The sequence below is a fragment of the Hibiscus syriacus genome, unplaced genomic scaffold (genome assembly GCF_006381635.1).
Source record: "Hibiscus syriacus cultivar Baekdansim isolate YM2019G1 unplaced genomic scaffold, ASM638163v2 tig00116951_pilon, whole genome shotgun sequence".
In the NCBI taxonomy this organism is placed as follows: Eukaryota; Viridiplantae; Streptophyta; class Magnoliopsida; order Malvales; family Malvaceae; genus Hibiscus; species Hibiscus syriacus.
The window spans coordinates 2,013,465-2,035,135 of record NW_024063482.1 but is presented as its reverse complement, the minus strand read 5'-3'; the positions used below and the strand labels follow the sequence as shown (position 1 = coordinate 2,035,135).

The 21,671-nt window shown below is 35.7% G+C and overlaps 1 protein-coding gene across 3 annotated transcripts; it reads right to left on the bottom strand.

Moving 5' to 3' along the window:
- Positions 1-8,691: 8,691 nt before the first annotated feature.
- Positions 8,692-12,469, bottom strand: LOC120188763 (exportin-2-like). 3 transcript variants are annotated; one of them, XM_039192163.1, is made up of 2 exons: positions 9,467-12,469; positions 8,692-9,074 (listed from the first exon to the last, which is right to left on the bottom strand). In XM_039192163.1, the coding sequence occupies exon 1, from the start codon at positions 12,398-12,400 to the stop codon at positions 9,467-9,469; it is 2,934 nt and encodes a 977-aa protein (XP_039048094.1). In that variant the 5' UTR covers positions 12,401-12,469; the 3' UTR covers positions 8,692-9,074. The 3 variants fall into 3 exon arrangements, with proteins under 3 accessions (XP_039048094.1, XP_039048093.1, XP_039048095.1); XM_039192162.1 differs by having other exon boundaries at positions 8,693-9,081; XM_039192164.1 differs by having other exon boundaries at positions 8,693-9,002.
- Between the last annotated feature and the right edge of the window lie 9,202 nt (positions 12,470-21,671).

Genomic DNA, 21,671 nt, shown 5'->3' with positions numbered 1-21,671 from the left:
CGTCTGACTTCGGAGAAGACTTCTCTTGTGCTTGGTAGTGGTTCACGACCAAGAATGTGCCCTCTGACTTCATCCAATTCCTTGTTAAGGCTGACTAGGAATTCGAAGACGCGTTCTTTTTCTACCATCTTCTGGAATAGAGCCCTGTCCTTAGCACAATTCCATTCGTAGTCGCTGAACGTGTCAACCTCTTGCCACAAGGTCTTGAGGTTGGTGTAGTATTGAGTGACGGTTTTTCTCCTTGTTTTAGACTCCATAACCGAGTTTTTAGTTCAAACCATTATCATGCGTTCCCGAGATCATAATATGTCTCGTTCACAGCACTCCAAATGTCATGAGCAGTAGGTAGGAAGGGATAAGTTCTCCCTACACTCGGATCCATGGAATTTATGAGCCAAGACATAATCATCAAGTTTTCTACCTCCCATCTTTCAGATTCTTCATCTTCTTCGGCAGGTTTCATAGTGGTACCTGAGAGATAGCCGAATTTTCCCCGTCCACGAATAAACAGTTTCACAGATTGTGACCACTGTAAGAAATTATTTTCATTCAACTTATGAGAAATGATGGATATGTTTTGGAAGGATTCAGTGTTTAGGGTGATACCAGAGGTATCATCGTAGGGTTTGGCCATTTCTGGCTCGGATACCATATAGTCGAAAAAACTTGTTCCGAATGAATCTATTTTATTTATGCAGAATATGGCTGACTTAAATAGAGTTTACAATGTAACAACTTTACATAAAAAGATGCATAAAATTAGCAACATAATAAAATTGATTCTATCTAATTAAAACTGATCCTATCTAATAACTAACCGAATAAAAAACTGATTCTATCTAATTAAAACTGATCCTATCTAATAACTAACAAAATAAAATATCTAGTTAACAATCCTAATATTTAATTTAGATATTCTCGACAGTTTTGAAGCTAAATGGGTTAGGGTATTTATAGTTGAAGCTTAAGGATTAATCTTATAAATACCCTAAAGTATAAAGACTAAATGTACAATTATCCCATGTCACTTTTCAACCAACTTGCTGCTAACTTACTACCAACTTTCTGTGGAAATATTTCGATACATGTGCATCAACCAACTTTCAACATGACATTGTTTTTAAAAAAATTAAAATTCAATTGACTTTTATTTGATTAAAAAGGGAAAATGACTCATGGGAAGGGTTTACGGAACATATGGATGTTAATTATTGTAAAAATAAATAAAGTACGATTAGGAGTAGTATTGTAAGCACTATTGATGGGATTAAGCCAATAAACGAATGACTCTTTGCGGGTCTAAAGGGGTAGATGCTTTGTAATTTATTTATTGAAAAAATGGTTAAAGATGCGTTATTAAGCTTGATGTACAGTCTTATCCATCACATTATGTAGATTCTTTTAGGATTTAGAGATGAGAGATCCAAAGAGACGAAAATTGATTATTTAAACATTAAGTTAAGTTGGTTCGTGCAAGTCACACACAACCTAAAACTCTATCATCAAACATTCAAAACATGATCCTAAACTAGTTTTTATTCATAGTACACTTACTTTCATTAAAATGTTACTATGCTATCCATTTCATGCACTCTTTACCTATATTAATGCTAACCATTATGCTCAATAGCATATGCCAAGCTAGTACTCATAATTCTTTACAAACATAATATTACCATTATTTTACCACATATATTCACACATACATTAGAATATGCACTCGGCATATAAACAACTACATTTACATATATACATATATAAATCATAACACTTTACTTCATACTATATACAAAATATTCAACTTATCAACCAAATTAAAACCACATTATACATGCCACCAACATCTAAAGTGGCGTTTGGTTCGCTGGAATGTTTATGAGGGAATTGAAATCTGTGAAATAATTGGAATCTGTAGGAATTGGAATCCAATTCCATATTCTGTTTGGTTGGCAGGAAATGGAATTGGAATTCAATTCCATATTATGTTTGATTAGCAGACATGTCAGATGAATTTGATTTTAGTAATGTAAAATGACAGAATTGCCCTTCTTATTTTTTTTGCTTTATTTTAGTTAATTTTACAACTTACATGTAGTAATATATATAAAAAATTAAAAAAATATTAAATTTTCATTTTATTGATTGATTATTCATTTCAATAAATTATAAAAATTATGCTAATAAACATTATAAGTTAAAATCATCGCAATCAAAATATGTTAATAAGTTACCAAAAGATAGAGCATTATTTCGATACATTCCAATCGAAGTATGTTAATTAGTTACCAAAAAATATACCAAAAACTATTTTTATTTAATATATGAATTAGAAACTCGACCCGACACGACTCAAAATAATAATAAAATAATTTTTATTCAATAAAAACATTGACTTAATTGAAAAAAATTATATATAGAGGGGTATTATTATAATTATTCATAAATATATAAGGTAAAATTATATATTTTTTCGGGTCGGTTCGGTTTTTTTCACCCTAAACCCGAACCCGACCCGAATATCACACTTAAAAAACCCGACCCAACCCGAACAAAATAAAGTTTCATCCGACCCGACCCAAATACATGAATTAAAAATCCGACCCGAAATAATAAAAAATTATTTTTATTTAATAAAAACAGTGACTTAATCCGACCGACCTGAATTATATATATTTTCGGGTCGGTCCCGTTTTTTTCACCCTAAACCCGACCCGAATAGCACACTTAAAAAAATCCGATCCGACCCGAATATATAAATTAGAAACCCGACCCGACCCGAAATAATAAAAAAATATTTTTATTCAATATATGAATAAATTATCAAATGATTGATGAGGATAGTATGGTCAAATTTCAATTCCCTCCAACAAGAGAATTGAATTCCATCCATTTTGGATGAAATTCCTTTCCCTCATTTGATGAAATTGAATTCCATCAGTGATTCAAATTCCCTTGAAAAACTTGAACCAAACATGAGAAAGTGGTAGAATTAGATTCCAATTCCCACCAATTCCAAGGAATTCCATCCAACCAAACGCCACCTAAGAGTTTACGGAATAAAAGAAAATATATTTAAAAAAATTAGACTTATGAAATTATAAATATGATCAATTGAACTTAACCTAATCTTTAAAGAGTCGAAAAATAATGAAATGATTTTAAAAAAGTTCAATGAAATGGTCGCACAAAAAAGTATACACAATTATATATAGATTACTTCATATAAATATAGTGAAAAAGAAAACATCACATCCACATTAATGATAAGCGTATGTTATAACAAATATCATGTTTCACACTAGAGATGCATGATTCGAATAGGTGAGTATGTCAAATATAGTTTTGGTAATTTTTACCTTATGTTTGTGAATGCATTGCCATGTGAAGACCAATAACGTTTCGGGCTTCAGTTTATGACACGTGGCTCCACCATGCTCTTCGAATTTTTGGGAAAACCTCTAGGCTTTTAGGGGGTGTTTGGTTCAAGGAATGTGGGATTCCCATGGGATGGGAACCCCACATTCCCATGTTTGGTTGGCCGGGAATCTCATTCCCGGTAATGTTTTATTACCAATAGTAGATTTTTTGGGATATATTACCGGGAATGTCATTACCTCCCTTCCCTTAGGTATTGTAACATTACGGCGTTTGGACTAAAATGCCCTTAAATTTTTATTTTTTTTTCAAAAATATCCTTCTTCTGTCATTGAATAATAAAAATTCTACGAATGTTAAATTACAAATTTATCCTTAAATTATTTTAGATTTACAAAAAAAAATCTATAATTAAAATTTTATATGAAGTTTAGGGGTTAAATTTTTTTACCCTTTAATTAAACATTTTTTATTTTTAATTTTGTAAAAATTATAAATATTATGAATTTAATTTTTAAAGAAATATATAAATATTTTTACAATTTGTAATATTATACAAATATATAATAAGGACAATTTGGTCAAATATACATTCCAATAATCTTTTATTTCTTTGACCAAACACGGTAATCTTACATTCCTGCTAAACCAACCAAACACAAAATACAACATTCCCAGTAATCCTATTCCCTGGTAATCTTTTATTCCCACTGGTAATCTTACATTCCGTGAACCAAACGCACCCTTAGGATATTTATATAGGTATGGGTAGGGGTGTGCAAATCCGGGTACCCGATTTCCGGGTACCTGGAACTTTCGGGTCGACGATTTCTCGGTCTGTGTCCCGACTCGGATGTTACGGGTACCCGGTAATCGGGTACCCCGGATTTTACGGGTACTCGATAATCGGGTACCGATACCTGATTTTTAATTTTTTATTTTCAAAATATTAATTTAAAAAAAATATATACACAAATTTAAATGTTCAAAACTTCGAATTACATAATCTAATATCCGAACATAAAATTTAAAAGTTCAAAATACAAAATATAATAATCCATAATATAAATAATTCATTATATTTTATATAATTATATATAAAAAAATAAAAATAATAAAAACTAACCGGGTACTCGGGTAATCGGGTACCCGAAAAAACTAGATTTTGTGACCCGGACCTGAACCGGGAAATGTCGGGTCGGGTACCCGACCCGGCCGGATAATTTTTTTTAAAGAATTATCCGATTTTTTTAGATCCGGATCGACGGATCAGATCAAGAGAACCCTCCAAACTTCTTTAATAAAAAGTTAAATCTTTTGCTTTTTATTATCTCGGTAATTTCAATTGATAATAAAAAATGGGTCAGTTTACGTGGCTTCTTCGACCATCATCTACCATGCTTACTTGAATTCTTTTTGTCTTTGAATTTCAAAATTTTATTTATAAACGCCTATTTGGGATTTATAATAGAAAAAAAGGATAAACCTTTGTATATTCTTAAAACATAACCTTATGGGTAAATTACATAGATCATCACTAAATTTTACTCTCTCGACTATTTAATTTATCGTACTATTTGAATTATTATATTAAAACATACCATGAAATTTGAGACCAATCGACCACCATCTGCGGTGGTCGGCGTTAACAACGTTAGAAAGATAACAGAGTGACCAAAGTTTTTCAATGTATAAAGTTCAGTGAGAAAATTAAAAAAATTGAAAGTATAATGAATAAAATAGGAGAGAAAGTAAAGTACAGTGAGAAATAGTGTAATTTACCCTAATCTTATTACCTTTTCTTTATTTTAGATTCTTACAACATACATATATCTTAGATGTTCGAATTCAATTTTTTTTTAAAAAAATAATATTTTTCTTATTATTGCAGTCACTCTATGATTCAGATTTTTAACTTTTTTAACAGTGAAATAAGAAATTCAGTTTTTTTTCTTAAAGTGCAAGTAGGTATATATATTTTGATGTAATTATGTACTGTTTTTATATTTTAGTACAACTAAGTATCTAATATTTTCTTTAAAAAATTATATGAGTTCATCATCTTTATATCATTCATCTCCCTAAAATTTGATGAAAAATAAACTATAATTTATTTAATAACTGAATTTTAGATGAAAAACAAATTTATTATTTATTTGTAAGAACTTGTCTTAATGGGGTATATTTTATTTTCACCATCTTTTCATTTTTTATAACTTTTAATGCAAATATATTCTAAATATTTTAAACTTGATTTTAATTTAACTATACATGTTACTTTGAGTTGAACTTATTTTTTTGTTATTTTTTTAAATTAATTTATTATCTATTAAAATTTTCTTATTGTTAATGATTAATTACTTTTTTTGAATAGCTAATTCATCTACGATTAATATACAGTTAACTATAAATAGATTTTTTTTATTTTTATGATATCAAAATTCAGTTCAAATTTAATTTTATAATACATTACTATGATTTAAATTATTTTTTATTTTATAATTTAAATAGAGAAAAATAATTAAAATAAACAGATTTCAAGGTGCTGCGAGACATAATTATAATTTTTTAGCAAGTTTAAATTGGGATGGGAATGGCATTTTGGGGTTTTTCTTTCCTTATATTTGTACCATTATCCGTACAATAAAGGCAGAACTTTTTGACCCATCTTGTCCACCTTCGGTTCTAATTTCATTCTTCTTAGGGTACGTTTGGTTAATGAAATGTAAGAATGATCATAAAATAAGATTATTGAAAATGTTGTATTTTGTATTTGGTTGGTTTAGCAGTAATGTAAGATTACCGTGTTTGGTTAAAAGAATAAAAGATTATTGGAATGTAAATTTTACCAAATTGTTCTTATTATATATTTATTTTTTTAACAAGTTGAAAAATATTTATATATTTTCTTTAGAAAATTTAAATTCATAAAATTTATATAATTTTTTTACAAAATTAAAAATATAAAAATGTTTAATGAAAGGGTAAAATTTTATTTTAAACCTTGATCTTCATATAAAATTTTAATTATAGATTTTTTTTGTAAATATAAAATAGTTTAAGGATAAATTTATAATTTAACATTCGTAGAATTTTTATTATTCAATGACAAAATAAGGATATTTTTTAAAGAAAAATTTTTTAAGGGCATTTTGGTCCAAAACACAGGTAATCTAACAATACCTAAGGAAAGAGAGGTAATGACATTCCCGGTAATATACCCAAAAAAATCTACTATTGATAATATAAGATTACCGTGAATGACATTTCCGGCCAACCAAACGGGAGAATGTGGATTCTATTCCCATTAGAATCTCACATTCCCCCAACCAAACACACCCTTATGGAATATTTAGATGCATTGGACCTCTCCAATCATTTATTTTCATTCTTTTTCACCTATTCCTCGTCAAAACATTTCATCTCCCAAATTTGGATACTCTGAGTCTGAACTCTGTTTTTAATGAGTATTAGTTAGTTCTGCGTATGTGGTTCTAATTTGGTGATAATGAAGATATTTTAGAAATTTGAAATTTAGATTTATGGTGGCCAACTAGTTTAAGATAAATTCAACAAAATAATAATTATGATAATAATAATTATTTTTATAACACTCCCTTGCCGATGTTGAGTAGAAATGGAGACTTGGAGGAAAGCGATTTGATGGGCATATAATGTGATTTAAGATATGCAAATAAAAAATCATGATATTGATCATAATCATGATTATTGCCATTATCTCATACTACCAACAATTAGGGGTGGGGAGATGTACGTTGGTTTAGACAAACAATTAATTAGCTAAAGATAAATTAAAGGAAAAATGTAGTTGAAGTCAAGTAAATGATTTAATTGATTTATGGGTAATTTTTTAAAAAAATAATTTAAACACTATTATAAAAAGAGAAAATAACCTCAGCGACCAAAAATCCTAGATAATATACGATTTTGACCAACTTTTTTTGGATTTACGAAAATGACCAACAAAATCGCAATGCGATCTCTAATTCGCATTGCGATCTCCACTATCGCAAATTCGCATTGCGATAGTTGAAAATCGCAACGCGATTTTCCATTTCGCGTTGCAATAGTTGAAAATCGCAACGCGATAGTCTACAGTTGTCGTTGCAATTTTCCAAATTCGTTGTGATAGTTAAAAAAAAAAGATTTTGTTTCTTAAGAATTTTCTCTAAAAAGATAATATCTGCACGGACGTGTCGAAGACACGTATTACCACGATCACTACCCGACCCGAGACGGACGGCGTCGACGCGCGAGAGTCCCCCTTGTTCTCTATCACTCAACAAGAAAGTGGGAAAGCCAAACCTTAAATATCATTCCCAATAGTGTTTCCAATATTATGTGGGATTGGACATTACCAACACTTGTTTTCAATACAATGTGATTATTCAGGAAACAATTAACAATCATGCACCTTAAAACAACTGAATTAACAACCAATTGATTAGTATTATACGATTAAATATGTCATAATTAAAAGTCAATCTACAATCAATCGCGATTATTGCAATTTTAAGCAAAACATTCAAAAATAATATCACTATTTAAAGCTCAATCCCACATAGTATTGAGAACAAGTATTGGTAATGCTCAAATCCCACATAGTATTAAAAACACTACTGGGAATAGTATTTAAGACTTGACTTTCTCACTTCCTTGTTGAGTGATAGAGAACAAGGGGACTCTCGCGCGCCGCCGCCGTCCGTCTTGTCTCGGGTCAGGTCGTGATCGTGGTAATACGTGTCTTCAACACGTCCGCACATATACTATCTTTTTAGAGAAACAAAATATTTTTTTTAACTATCACAAGAATTTTGACAACTGTAGACTATTACAACAATAACTGTAGACTATCGCAACGAATTTGGAAAATAGCAACGAATTTAGAAAATCGCAACGACAACTGTAGACTATCACAACGCGAACTGTAAAATCGCAACGCGCAATGAAAAATCGCAACGCGAATTTACGATAGTGAAGATCGCAATGCAAATTAGAGATCGCATTGTGATTTTGTTGGACATTTTCACAAATCCAAAAAAAGTTGATCAAAATCGTATATTATCTGAGATTTTTGATCACTGAGATTATTTTCTCTTATAAAAATAAGAATTAACAACCAAAAGACAAGTGCCCGTCACCATCCGCTAACATTTGGTGGTCATGAATCTATATACTTTATGCACTTTCAAATTAAAATTAAACAACCGAAAAGTTGTACTTTTATAGCTAAATTTTGCTTCTGAAAATGTAAACCAGAAACATGAGTTGTTAATGTTCTGAAAGCTGCAACAGTATTAAAAACAAATATGATCCCATGGCACTAGAGGAACCATTCTCCGGTAACGACTAGGGTTTTTTTTTAATAACTTTTTAGCATTGAACTATTTCAAAATGAAGGAAAATTGAAGTTTTACACAAATCTTTTCACCAGGACACAACAGGATCTTACAACTTTATGACAACAAAACCAGACTAGAAAGGGTGGCTATCCATTAAACTGCGTACCAGTGGAACCACAGGAAGCAGAATTGAGAGAGCAACCGCAACTGCAAAATCCACCGGCACATATGATCCTTCAACTATATGTCAAAATGCACTAACCGCTGCTGACAAATGCATGATTTTCAAGTAAGGCACCAAAATGCAACCACCAAAATAAGGAAGAAACAATAACCCTGCAATCTAGCAATAAACCAACCGATGAGAATGCACACCCCGAACAACACATTGCTATTGAAATTTAAACATAAAAAATAGAGAATCATTTCTTTGGAGTTTGGAGATGGAGCAGATTTGCAGTGGATTAGACTGAGAGCAGAAGAAACAAGTTTCAGTAGATATAAAGAGAAAATCAAGAGCTTTGTCGGGTAAATGAGCACAATTATTACCGAGTCTTATATGACTCCAGAAATCACAATTAGGCAGCTTTCTGAAGATTAAAGCACCATGCAATTGGATGTTCAGGTAAATAGTAGCTTGCACACTATCACATATGCATGCAGTTTCACTCACTAAAACCAAATCTGAAGTGAAGCTGAAATAATTATAAGTGCAGAAAGTAACTTACTCAAACTATTTGGCAATTATAAGTGGTGCAAAGCTGAAGTAATGCTGTTTGATTCGCTGGCTCAAGATTTTCATTGATGATCTGGGGATATCTCCCCGGGGTAACTGCGGAAAGTTTTGCTAATGAAGCTACTAAGAATTGCTTTGGATCCTTTACATCAGTCAAAGGGTCATCCTCTTTCTTCCCAGCATTGTAAAGTTTGACAAAAGTGGCTGTATATCCTACATTTTCTGCAATATCTGGCATTTCTGGTTCTTCCTCAACTCTGTTCTCCTCGGGCCGTGAAAGAAGGGTAACAATGCTATCCAGCATCTTGCCCCAGACCCTTGCAGCTGCAGCATCCAAAAGCACCGGAGATTCGCATACGAGTCTTGTAGAAGCAACTGCCGTTAACTTAAGCTCAATCGCTCCAATAATCAGCTTAAGATTGGGAATCCAGAACTGCTCCAAAATTACCAAGAATATGTTGGCCTGAACTGCATTCATTGAGTCCATTAGATTTTGAGCCCCATGTTTGACTAAAAAGAGTGACATGAATATCACAAGGGACTTCTGAAATTTCACAGTACGATTGTTTTGGAGGCGCATAAAAAGGACATTCCAAATATTACTCATGTATGGATATAGGACACCATAATCAACATTCTCAATCACAGTATTAAGAACATAGAAGCCCTGTTCATCTGTGCCAGCAGATGAGACAAGCATGTTGAAAATACCACGAACCTGGTTCAGTCTCCCCTCTTGATTGAGCTCATGGGGTGCCTTCTGCAGGAAAGCCTGAAGCAGACGCACAAGAGCTGGAACATTCGAAGATCTCCTCCATGATTCAGGGGAGAGGAGAAGCACAAAAATCTGCAAGTAGCTTGGAGAGATGGGTGGTTTGTTCAGTTCAACAAGCTGGGCCAACAGCTGGAATGCATAAGGCAAGAACTCAGTCACTTCAGTGGCCAAGATGGTTCGGAGACTGGGAAAGAGGCTTGATTCAAAAGCAGATAAAAGAGATGCATCCCTCTCACATGCCCGTCTGACAAGAATAGCCACGGACTCAAATAGATAGTGGTTAAAAATTGGATTTTTTGGATTTTTGCAAACTTCATTGAGAATAGAAGTTAACCCAACAATGCAAGGTCCAGCAATCTCACGTGAAATGTCTGCAACTGCTAGCACACGCAATATACATTTCATTATATATTGATTCTCCTCAGACTCTGGAAACTTCAATGCATTAAAAAGGTTGTTCATCAGCACGGGCACAAAAGGAGTTATATCTGCTGAAGTATACCTACCTTTTCCCCCTTCATCCTTCACAAGCAAGAGTTTTTCTATACAGCTTGCAGCATAAGAATGAACTACATTTGATTCGGCAGCCAAAAATCGAACCAAATCTGGGAACAATTGAAATGCAACAGGCTTTTGTATCAGTCCTCGAAACATTGTGAAAAATTTAAGAGAACCTGCCTTGAGCATTGGAAAAGCATTAATATCTTGGCTTTGTAACTCGGGGACTATAACTGATAAGAAGAAGGACTGAACATCCACAGGATCTGTTGAAACAGAAGTGCCCCCAGCCTTCTTAGTTGCAAGAGAGACGACCAAATATATGGCACAGTCCTTGTCCTTCCAATTGGAAGAGGGGTTTGTCACAAACGAGCTCAACAAATTTTGAATCTGAACAGAAACGATATCAATCACTTGTTTCTTGTAGTTAGTTGCGATCCCTTTAAGCAATTCACAAGCAATCCTTCTCCTTGTATCAAGATCACTCCCTTCCATATCCCTCCTGATGAACTCAATATAATTCATCTCAAAAAGCTCTTCATCCTCATCCCTCAACCGCATATTTGGAATCACAATACTCTGACAAATCTGTGGTAGTACCCCTTCGTTAGCAAACAAAGTATGATGCACACTTGTACTAACTGTGGTCAAAAACTTCATTGCTGTAACAGCCAGTTTATCGCGGCTAAAAGATTGAGACACATTTGTAAGCAAACTCCAAACTGCTGATGCAAATTCATTTAAATAACTTTGAAATTCCTCCTCATTCTTTTCCATGTAAAGACTAATATTTTCACATACTGCAGCCCTAAGTTCATCGACCAATCCTAGCCCATCACTGCTACTTTCAAGAGAAGGGTAATTTGTGGTCAAATACTTCCTAAACTCACCCATCCACTCCCTCATATGATCCTCGAAGAATTCAGGCAGTTCTTGGAAGTTCAATGAAAAGAATATCCTACAACATAACCTCTGAGATTCAAAGAGAGGCCGGAGGGTCGCAGGGGAACCACCGCCAGGAGCAGCAGCCGTTGAGTCAATTAATGAAGCAGTTTTAAGAAAGATTTCTAATAATGGAGCCGCGAAATTATCCAAACAGTACTTTAGATCAAGCAAAAGGTCGTTCGTTTTATACTGATACCTAAATTTTTTGAAAATTGAATTTGCAGTTCCGAGGATACCGTTAATGGAAGCATATTCAGAGGACTGTGCAGCCTTTTGGAGATTGGAGATGAGCTCGGGAAGCAAAGTCGGCCACGATTTGGGGAAATCGTGCTTACCGATAACTGCAAGGGCTTCGCTGAGCTGGCTCTGAATGCGAGGGCTAGAAGATAGCATGAGCGAGACGATTAGGGTTTTGATTTGATCCTTCTCAGGGTCGAGGATCGGGGAAAATGTGGCGCCGGCGTTGGAATCGTTAGAGGGAACCCAACGGGTCTTCAGGTGGTTCTTGAAGTTAACAGCGGCAGCTTGACGGATCTGCTCGTCAACGAAAGGCTCCGCCACGAGACGGAGAACAGCGAGACCGTAGTTTGGACGATCCGCAGCTTCGGCTAGGGAAGATTCGGCGGCGCGTCGAGGTTCCGGCTGGGGCGAGAGTGTGTGGAGGAAACATTGTGAGAGGAATTGAAGGGTTTCGGCATTCCACTCCATTTTCAAATTAAAAGAAAAAAGAACAATCCCAGAAACTTTATTAAGAAGAAGATTTCTGGAAGTCTCGAAAAAGAAAAAATCGTTTGAGTGATCAAAAATGTCTTATAATATACGATTTTAATTAACTTTTTCCGGATTTGCAAAAATGACCAACAAAATCGCAATGCGATCTCTAATTCGCAACGCGATCTCCATTATCGCAAATTCGCGTTACATTTCGCGTTGCGATAGTTGGAAATCGCGTTGCGATGGTCTACAGTATCGTTGCGATTTTCCCAATTCGCAATGCGAATAAGTAAATCGCAACACGAATTGGTAAAATCGCAACGCGATACTGACTATCGCAACGCGATACTGACTTTCGTAACGCGATACTGACTTTCGGAACGCGATTCTGACTTTCGCAACGAGATAATACAGAATCGCAATGCGATTTTCAAAGTTCGCAACAGGTTTTAGTTTAACAACATAATTTTTTTGGGTATATATCTACGCAGCAGCAACAACTCAAAACCTAAATCCCTAAATCGTAACTCATTTCATCTCCATCTTTCACTCTCTCTGGCGACATCCGTTTCTATATCCGTTCCTACATCCTTCCCCATCCGGCAACAGGTCTTAGTTTCGCAGCTCGTTTGTTTAGTAAATTAATTTACAACCATGAAATCATCTAATGTTGATCATGTTTGGATAGATTTGTGTTTTGGAGGGTCATGAGAGAATGTTCATGGTGTTAGACATTCATTTGACTATCGCAACGCGAAAATGGCTATCGCAACGCGAAAATGGCTATCGCAACGAGAAAATCGCAATGCGAAATGAAAATCGCATTGTGATTTCTCGTTGCGATTTTCATTTAGCATTGCGATTTTCATTTCGCATTGCGATTCTCTCGTTGCGATAGTCAGTTTCGTGTTGCGATAGTCTGTTTTGCCTTCAACATAATGCAGATTGAAAATCAACAAATCAACTATTACATTTTAATCAATTAAACAAGCACAAATAAGAATTATGTACACATCAATTAAACAAATCAACATTTACAAATCATCTTTTACAAATCAATTAAACAATCAAAAAATAATAATAATTCTTATTTCTTCATAAATAATTGAATTAATGAATCAACAACTTTGTGACCCCGTACATCCATTTCACGCAGCTCACTTAAGGATTAACCTGCAGAAACCAAACATTTGCTCAAACAAGACTTCCTATACATCTAAAACCTACAAACAGCAAATTATTGAATTCTAGGTACTTAACCAAACATTTTCAAACCAAAAGGAGTATATATGTTAACAAAACTTGCATTTGACTTACCAATTAACAATGGACACTTTCATAAGGCGGATGCAGGTAGGCAGCGTCTCGAATATATTGCTCTAGCCATATAATGCCGAAACCACAAGCCTACTGCAGCTCTATCACTATCGGTGGGAGGTAGAAACTCTGTGCTTCCCGTCGTCAAACGCGCCAAGCACAAGCATATGAGAGGACCACAATCCCCTCTAGCTCCCGGCGATTGTTGTGGCGCGGTCTCGTCTCTGACAACTGTGACATTGAACTTCTTTGGCTTCTTGTGTCCAGAATGAGTCCAATAATTAATCCCATCCAAGAATTTAGCCAAATGAGAGCTCCATCCCTTGATCATATCTCTCAAATCAGACAGTGATATGTAATTTATCATGCTGTCATATACTATTATCTTCAGGGATGGAAGCTGAAGTTGGACGAGAAGCCAATGACGACGTTCCAAAACAGGGATAAACACCTGCAATCATAAGTAATAATTCATTTATTTGCGCACTTATTTATGAACACCTTTAAAAAATTTAAAAAATAAACACTAACCTTATCGACCTCCCACCATGCAAGATAAAGTTTAGCTTGTCCATTGCCCAACGAAAATGATTCATCTCGTCGATTCTTCAAGTGAACTGCGTGAAAAACCGCTGGCATTATTGTATATCGCGATTTTTTTTCCCTAAGCTTCCTTATTATTAGTAGACGTAACACCCACGCATCGATATGCTGTTTTACAAAAAAAATACATATATTAGTGAATTACATTAATTTTTAAAAAAATTAATCAAAATCATGTATAAGACAAATATAAGACTTACCTCCCCATCGAAATAGCCACTGTCTTCAACCCCTAATAGCACACCCCACCAAGACCGATCAAGCAACAAAAACATTTCAGCGTTGAGTTTGCTTATGTCAGTGTAACACCCTTGGCTCCGCTCATGTAGATAAAAATCAACTGCGGTCTGATGCGTGAACTCCGTCGTGCAAGGAAAACCCGACGTAAAGCATCCACCTTATCGGGCCGCTAAAAAAAATTAATACATAAATCAGTAAATAAACAAACATGATATTAAACAAAGACAAATATGTTTCAAACTAGCATTGTATTCACCCAAGTCATTATTCTATCATAGTTCACAAAATGCTCAGATAACATTCCAGAAGTAAGCACTTATATAAACATTTAAAAGGACAACATATATAAACATTCCAGAAGAAGAATAGTTTACTTTCGCAACACGAAACTTAAAATCGCAACGCGAAAATGACTATCGCAACGCGGAAATGGCTATCACAATGCGAAATGAAAATTGCAACGACAAAATCGCAATGCGAAATGAAAATCGCAACGACAAAATCGCAATGCGAAATGAAATCGCAACGACAAAATCGCAACGCGAAACACAAATCGCATTGCGATTTTCATTTCGCGTTGCGATTTTGTCGTTGCGATTTCATTTCACATTGCGATTTTGTCGTTGCGATTTTCATTTCACATTGCGATAGCCATTTCCGCGTTGCGATAGTCATTTTCGTGTTGCGAAAGTAAACTATTCTTCTTCTGCAAATTGAAACTTGAATGGATTGCATTACTTCAACCAAAAGACAAAAACAAAACCAAAAACAAATACTAACAAAAAACAGTTTAGCAGTATTGGCAGTAACCGAATGAATTACGAGTATGAAAAATCTTAAACTTACCTCGTTGCGTAGAGTATGAACCTCATTCTGCAACGATACTACCATCTCACGTAGAGCGGCTACCTCACCGCGTAATGTAGACACCTCAACACGCCATGCACCATCGTCTTTGCGTAAAGTACCGACCTCCTCACGCAAGGCATTGACCTCATCACGTAACTCCCCTAACTCATCCCGTTGAGGTGGAGGTGGAGAACATGGAGATAAACGTCGTGGCATCTTTGCCGGTCGCCTATCTTGCGGTGATGGTGGAGAAGAGGCTCGATGATGTGACAGAATAGGTGATGGCTGTCGTTGTGGAGGTGTATAGTCGGGTCGATCAGATGATGGCTCTGGGTGAGGTGATAGCTCTGGGCGAGGTGATGGCTCCCGAAGTGGAGGCTGCTCATCAACCGTTCCATAAAAAAAACGCTTACTAGCTTGCCACCAATCAGTGGCAAGCTCAGCTTCCGTGGGTGTCAGCCTCTGTAGAGGAGTGTTGGCCTCCTAACAATATAAAAGCTCAAACAAAGTTAAACGTGTACTAGTAATAACTTGTTTATAAACATATGGTAGTATTTATGTTAACTTACATTATTTATTGTCGTATACCGTAGTAAATCTTCCCATTGCAAGGTCCATTTCCTCTTCCAGGAAATAGCCCTGGGAATATCATTTGAAGTTTTTATTGCATATGTCTTCATGGCGGGAAATGCCTCAAATATCCAAATCTACAAACAATATAATAACAAACATTAGTAATTGTTAAATAATTAGTTATAATTTTGGAAACATTATATAAAAATTCTTACCTTAAAGGCCCAAATAAAGCCTGTCAAAGTGTATTTGGAACCATCGCCATGCAAACTTTTTCGATCATCCAAGGCAGACGATAACTTATTCCATGTGCCTTTCCATAAATACGAGCCCCACGGAAACAGGTTCCACGCATTTAGGTCTTCTACCAATTTGATTAGATCTTTTGGAATAGGTTGTCTGGCCTCTCTGCCTAAAAAGCCGGCATGCAAAAGAATTAGAAGGCATACTCGGACAACGTCGACGTCATCCATCCGAGTAAAACCATCTTTCTTATTCAACAATCTTGTCAGGTCTTCTACGTGTAGATTCGGCCTCTCCAGCTCAGGAAAAACCCGGGATAGCCATGATGGGCGGGTAATGTGTCTAGTGTACCGACCTACATCATCATGTCCGAAGCGTAGACCGGTGATTAAGCAAAACTCCTCCCGCCCAAAACACGTATACGCCGGTGAAAAATCAAATCATATCTTTTCATCACGACGTTGTATAGTCTCTGGTAGATCGCTAGTCATGGTTTGAAGAAACAGGTGTGTCAACATCGCATCTCCACCGGGATGTTGTACTTTCAGCCATGGCCCGAAGCATGTATCCTCAAACATTTTTCTTTGTGCAGGTGAAAGCTTCGACGCAATTGTTTTGGCCAGGCTGACTTTATTTCTTAAGGTCAATTGAGCCGAATAAAAGTTCTACAAAAACAATAAACATACTAAGTTAGATATACCAAAAACAATAATAAACATAAAGAGTAGTAGTTTATTCTTCAAACTTAAATTTGCAACACTATGAATTTCGTATTTGTCTTTGTTTTTTGGTTGAAGTAATGCAATTCATTCAAGTTTCAATTTGCAGAAAAAGAATAGCTTCTGAAAATGAAAATCGCAACACGAAAATGACTATCGCAACGCGAATTTGACTATCACAACGCGAAACTAAAATCGCGTTGCGATTTTTATTTCGCGTTGCGATTCTCGGTTGATTTAATAAGCAATCTAAGTGAAATGGTTAATCTATTATTGAAATTACCAGTAAACTTATCATCAATTTCAATATGAAAAACCTAATAATAATGCAAAAATTTCAAAAAGAAAATAATTAAAAAAACTAACCCTCGTTGGTTGATTTGGTTGATTTTCCATTTCTGATTGTGAGGGTGGCTCTGAGAGATGGAGATAGACGGATTTCGCCGGAGATGGGGACGGATTTCGTCGGAGATGGGTGAGAGAGTGAGAGATGGAGATGGGACTGAGTTGTGATTTTAGGTTTTAGGTTATGAGTTGCAATTACGGGATATACTGTGGACGGTTCAGTGTTCCAATATATTAATATTCGTGTTTGGAATTTAAAAATAAAATACTTGGCCAGGATACTAATGGCGCTTAGAAAATCGCATTGCGATTATGTATTATCGCGTTGCGAAAGTCAGAATCGCGTTGCAAAAGTCAGTATCTCGTTGCGATTTTGTTATTATCGCATTGCGATAGTAAGTATCACATTGCGATAGTAAGTATCGCATTGCGATTTTCCCAATTTGCGTTGCGATTTACTTATTCGCATTGCGAATTGGGAAAATCGCAACGACACTGTAGACCATCGCAACGCGATTTTCAACTATCGCAACGCGAAATGCAACGCGAATTTACGATAATGGAGATCGCGTTGCGAATTAGCGATCGCATTGCGATTTTGTTGGTCATTTTGGCAAATCCGGAAAAAGTTGGTTAAAATCGTATATTATAAGGCATTTTTTGTCACTGAAGCGATTTTCTCCTCGAAAAATAGTTCTAGGGTTTAGAATAATAAGAGGAGAGAGTGGAGTAAGCCGTGAGGGCTTAAATGAGGGAAATTTTAGGAATTTTAACATTTGGGTATACTACACCATTAGCTATTAAATTTTAGTGTCTACTTTTTTAGTCATTAAAATATAAAATTTTTAATTTTGTCACTGGTACTTGTCGTGGCGCTGCTTTGAAGCTCGATATGGAAAAGGCATATGACCGGGTAGAATGGTCCTTCCTTGGCGAGGTTATGCTTCGGCTTGGTTTTGCTCCAAACTGGGTCTCCCTCATTCTTTCATGTATCTCTACGGTGAATTATTGTGTTCAGATTAATGGTTGCCTTGCAGAGACATTTCGACCGGAGCGTGGGTTACGTCAAAGGTGATCCACTATCTCCGTTCTTGTTTTTATTATGCTCTCAGGGTCTATCTTCATTGTTATCAGCTGAACAACGTTCGGGTCGCATTCGAGGATTACGTACTAGAAACTCCGGTCCTCGCATTACTCACCTCCTATATGCGGATGACAGTTTATTATTTTTGACACTCAGATGTTGAATTTGAACGGGATAGAGAGGTGCTGGGTCTATATGCATCGGCCTCCGGTCACGTTGTTAATTATTCCAAGTCCAGCATATATTTTTGCCCACAAGCTATAGCATCTGATCGACAACGACTTCGTGATATTCTTGGTGTATCTGAAGTGCTGGATCCAGGTAAATATTTGGGGGACTCCTCTTCTTATCGGTTGAGATAGGAATGCCGCTTTTGGGTTTCTCCGTGATCGTCTTCTATCTCGGGTACGGGGTTGAAGCAAACAATTACTTTCCTTCGGTGGTCGAGCTGTTTTATTCAAGCCATTTCAGGCCTTACCCACTTGTGTCATGCGTTGTTTCTTATTACCTGAGGGTCTTCTTTCAGATATGGAATCTGCCATGCGTGATTAGTGGTCTGGGGGGCCTCTCGCCGGGGCTGGCCTTTAGTTTCTTGGAAAACAATTTGTCAACCAAAGAGAATGGGGGGGGAGGGGGTTTAGGTTTCCGTGATCTTCGGCAATTCAATATGGCATTACTTCGGAAGCAAATTTGGCGATGCTTGTCTTCGCCTTCCAGCTTACTTGCCCGTGTTTTGACCTGCCGTAATTTTCCAGGTGGTGACATTATGGAAGCACAATTAGGAAATAATCATTCCTTCGCTTGGCGTGGTATATACAAGGTCCTGCAGCAACTACGTGCGGCCTTTCATTGGCGCATCGGAATCAATAGTACAACTCGTATACATCAAGATCGTTGGGGTTCATCTAATCCGATGCACTTATCCACTGTTTATAGTGATTCCATCTCCAATACAGTGCGTTGTGGTGAGTTTATGGTTCCCAACGAGCCTCGATGGGATGTTAGACGCGTTTGTCAGGTGTTTGCTCCTGAAAATGTTAACAGAATTGCCCTATTGCACCAGTGTTGATCGATGTTCGCGTCTGGAGTGGACATTCAACGGGAGTTTGCTCGATTCGTTCGGGTTACCATTTTTTGATGTGTCAATCTCGACCAATGGCTCCTCCTTCCCCAATTTGGTTGTTGCTGTCTCGACTTCCATTGCCTCCAAAAATCAAAGTTTTTGCATGGCGAATTGCACATGAGGCGCTACCCACTGGATGTCGTCTTGCTCTTGCTGGCTTGACTTCAGGAGCTTGTTCTATTTGTGGGGAGTCTCCAGAAACAGTTCTTCATGCTTTGCGTGATTGTCCACAGGCTGTTGCTGTTCTCCGAATTGTTGGTTTCGCATCTTTGGCAGTTTTTGCCCCCCATAATTCAGGTAGTGCTTGGCTTTATGGTATGTATCTTGCTCTTCCACGACAACGGTTCTTGTTACTCCTTGTTTTATTGTGGTTTCTCTGGCATCGTCGTAATGTCTATTTGCATGATGGTAGACTGCTTCATGGCTGGCAAGTTCTTATATCCAGTCAATCGCTCTTATCGGCCTATAATGCTGTTCGTACTTCATTTCTGGATGGAACAGCTACCTCCTTTTCACTGCTGATTGTTGGGAAAAACCGCCAGTTCAAGCTATCACAGTCAACGTGGATGGGGCATGCCCGATTCACAATGGCTCACCTGCTGTGGGTATTGTTGCCAGGGACTCCAATGGATTAGTTGTCGCCGCTCGAGCAATTCCAATTGAAGGACCATGTGAGGCTGCAATAGTGGAAGCTGCTGCTTTGGCCAAGGGTATTAAGTTGGCTACTGAACTGGACTGCTCATCTGTCACCAATGAATGCGACTTGGCCCATCATGTTCTTCATGCTACATCAGACTCTTCCACCCTTGGGTTTCATTTGGCGGAGGCGAAGGAATTAATACGGAACCATCGTCACATCCCTCTTCGTTGCATTCGGCGTTCTGCAAACTTAGCAGCTCATGGACTTGCGCAATATGCTTTAACTTGTGTTAGGCCTGTTTTTTATAATTATTCTATTCCCTGTTGTATTGCAAATGTTCTAGTGACTGATGCCATTCTTGGCCAAGTAATGAATTACCTTTTATTTCCAAATAATAATAATAATAGAAAAGTCTAAAAAAGAATTTGGATTAATATTTTTTTATCATTGGACCGTTAAATAATTAACAATTAAATGGAGTGACATTTTTCTGCCTACACGAAATCAAAAATATTTTTTTATTCATTTTCTAATATTTTTTTTGCCTTTTCTTTTATTCCTCTTCATCCAACTTAAGGGTTCTTTTTATTTTTAGTCATCGTTGAAAATTATCGTTCTTCAATGTCGTTTGTGAGCATCCTAGATATAGATAAATTTGTCTCGTTGTCTTCTAATACTCTATTAATTTAGATTTTTTTAAAACACTCTTTAAAATTCACAAGATTAAATATAGAAAATTATTATTTTTTAACGTTTTTGAGTTTTGTTGGGTTTGAAGGATTTAGGGTGTATGTTTAAAAATTAAAATAGTAAGAAATATTCTTTCAAGATGGTTCATGCTTTGGATAGATTTTTGTTGATTTTGAATTGTTATGTGGAAAATCAATTAAAGGAGAAGGAATGAGAGAGAAATACGAACACTTTGATATCATTTTTTTTATAAGAGATTATTTATGGTGAACGATAATGGAGTTTTTCTAGAGTTTTTATAAAAGACGAGAGAACATAATGATAACATCATCATCTCATTAATGATTTAACGATCTAATGATAAAAAAAATATTGGTAAAATTTACAAAAATAATAGTATAGTAACAAAAATAACATGGACAATAAAATTCAGTGACTAATGGTGTAATTCACCCTTATCATTTTAAATTAGTGCATGTAAATGACATTTATGGTGTACAAAGTTTGTTGGAAAATAGACGGTTGCAAAATAAAATATTAGTATTAAAAGAAAAATAATTCAAACGAAATAGATCAAATTATAGTTGTATTGTGAAAGAATCATTGTTTTAGAAGTAAATTTATCTTGATTGATATAATCGTTGAAATGAACATTGCCCTTAAGATTAACATATCTCTTCAATATTCATACACACAAATATCAAAATGAAAATCAATCAGTATTGTTTTTCTCTGATTATAATCAAACGTTCGAAAAAAAAATACTCTAAAAATAAAAGGTATAAGAATAAGTAAAAAAATCTCTTATTGTTTGCCTTTTTGATAAAAAATCTCTGTTG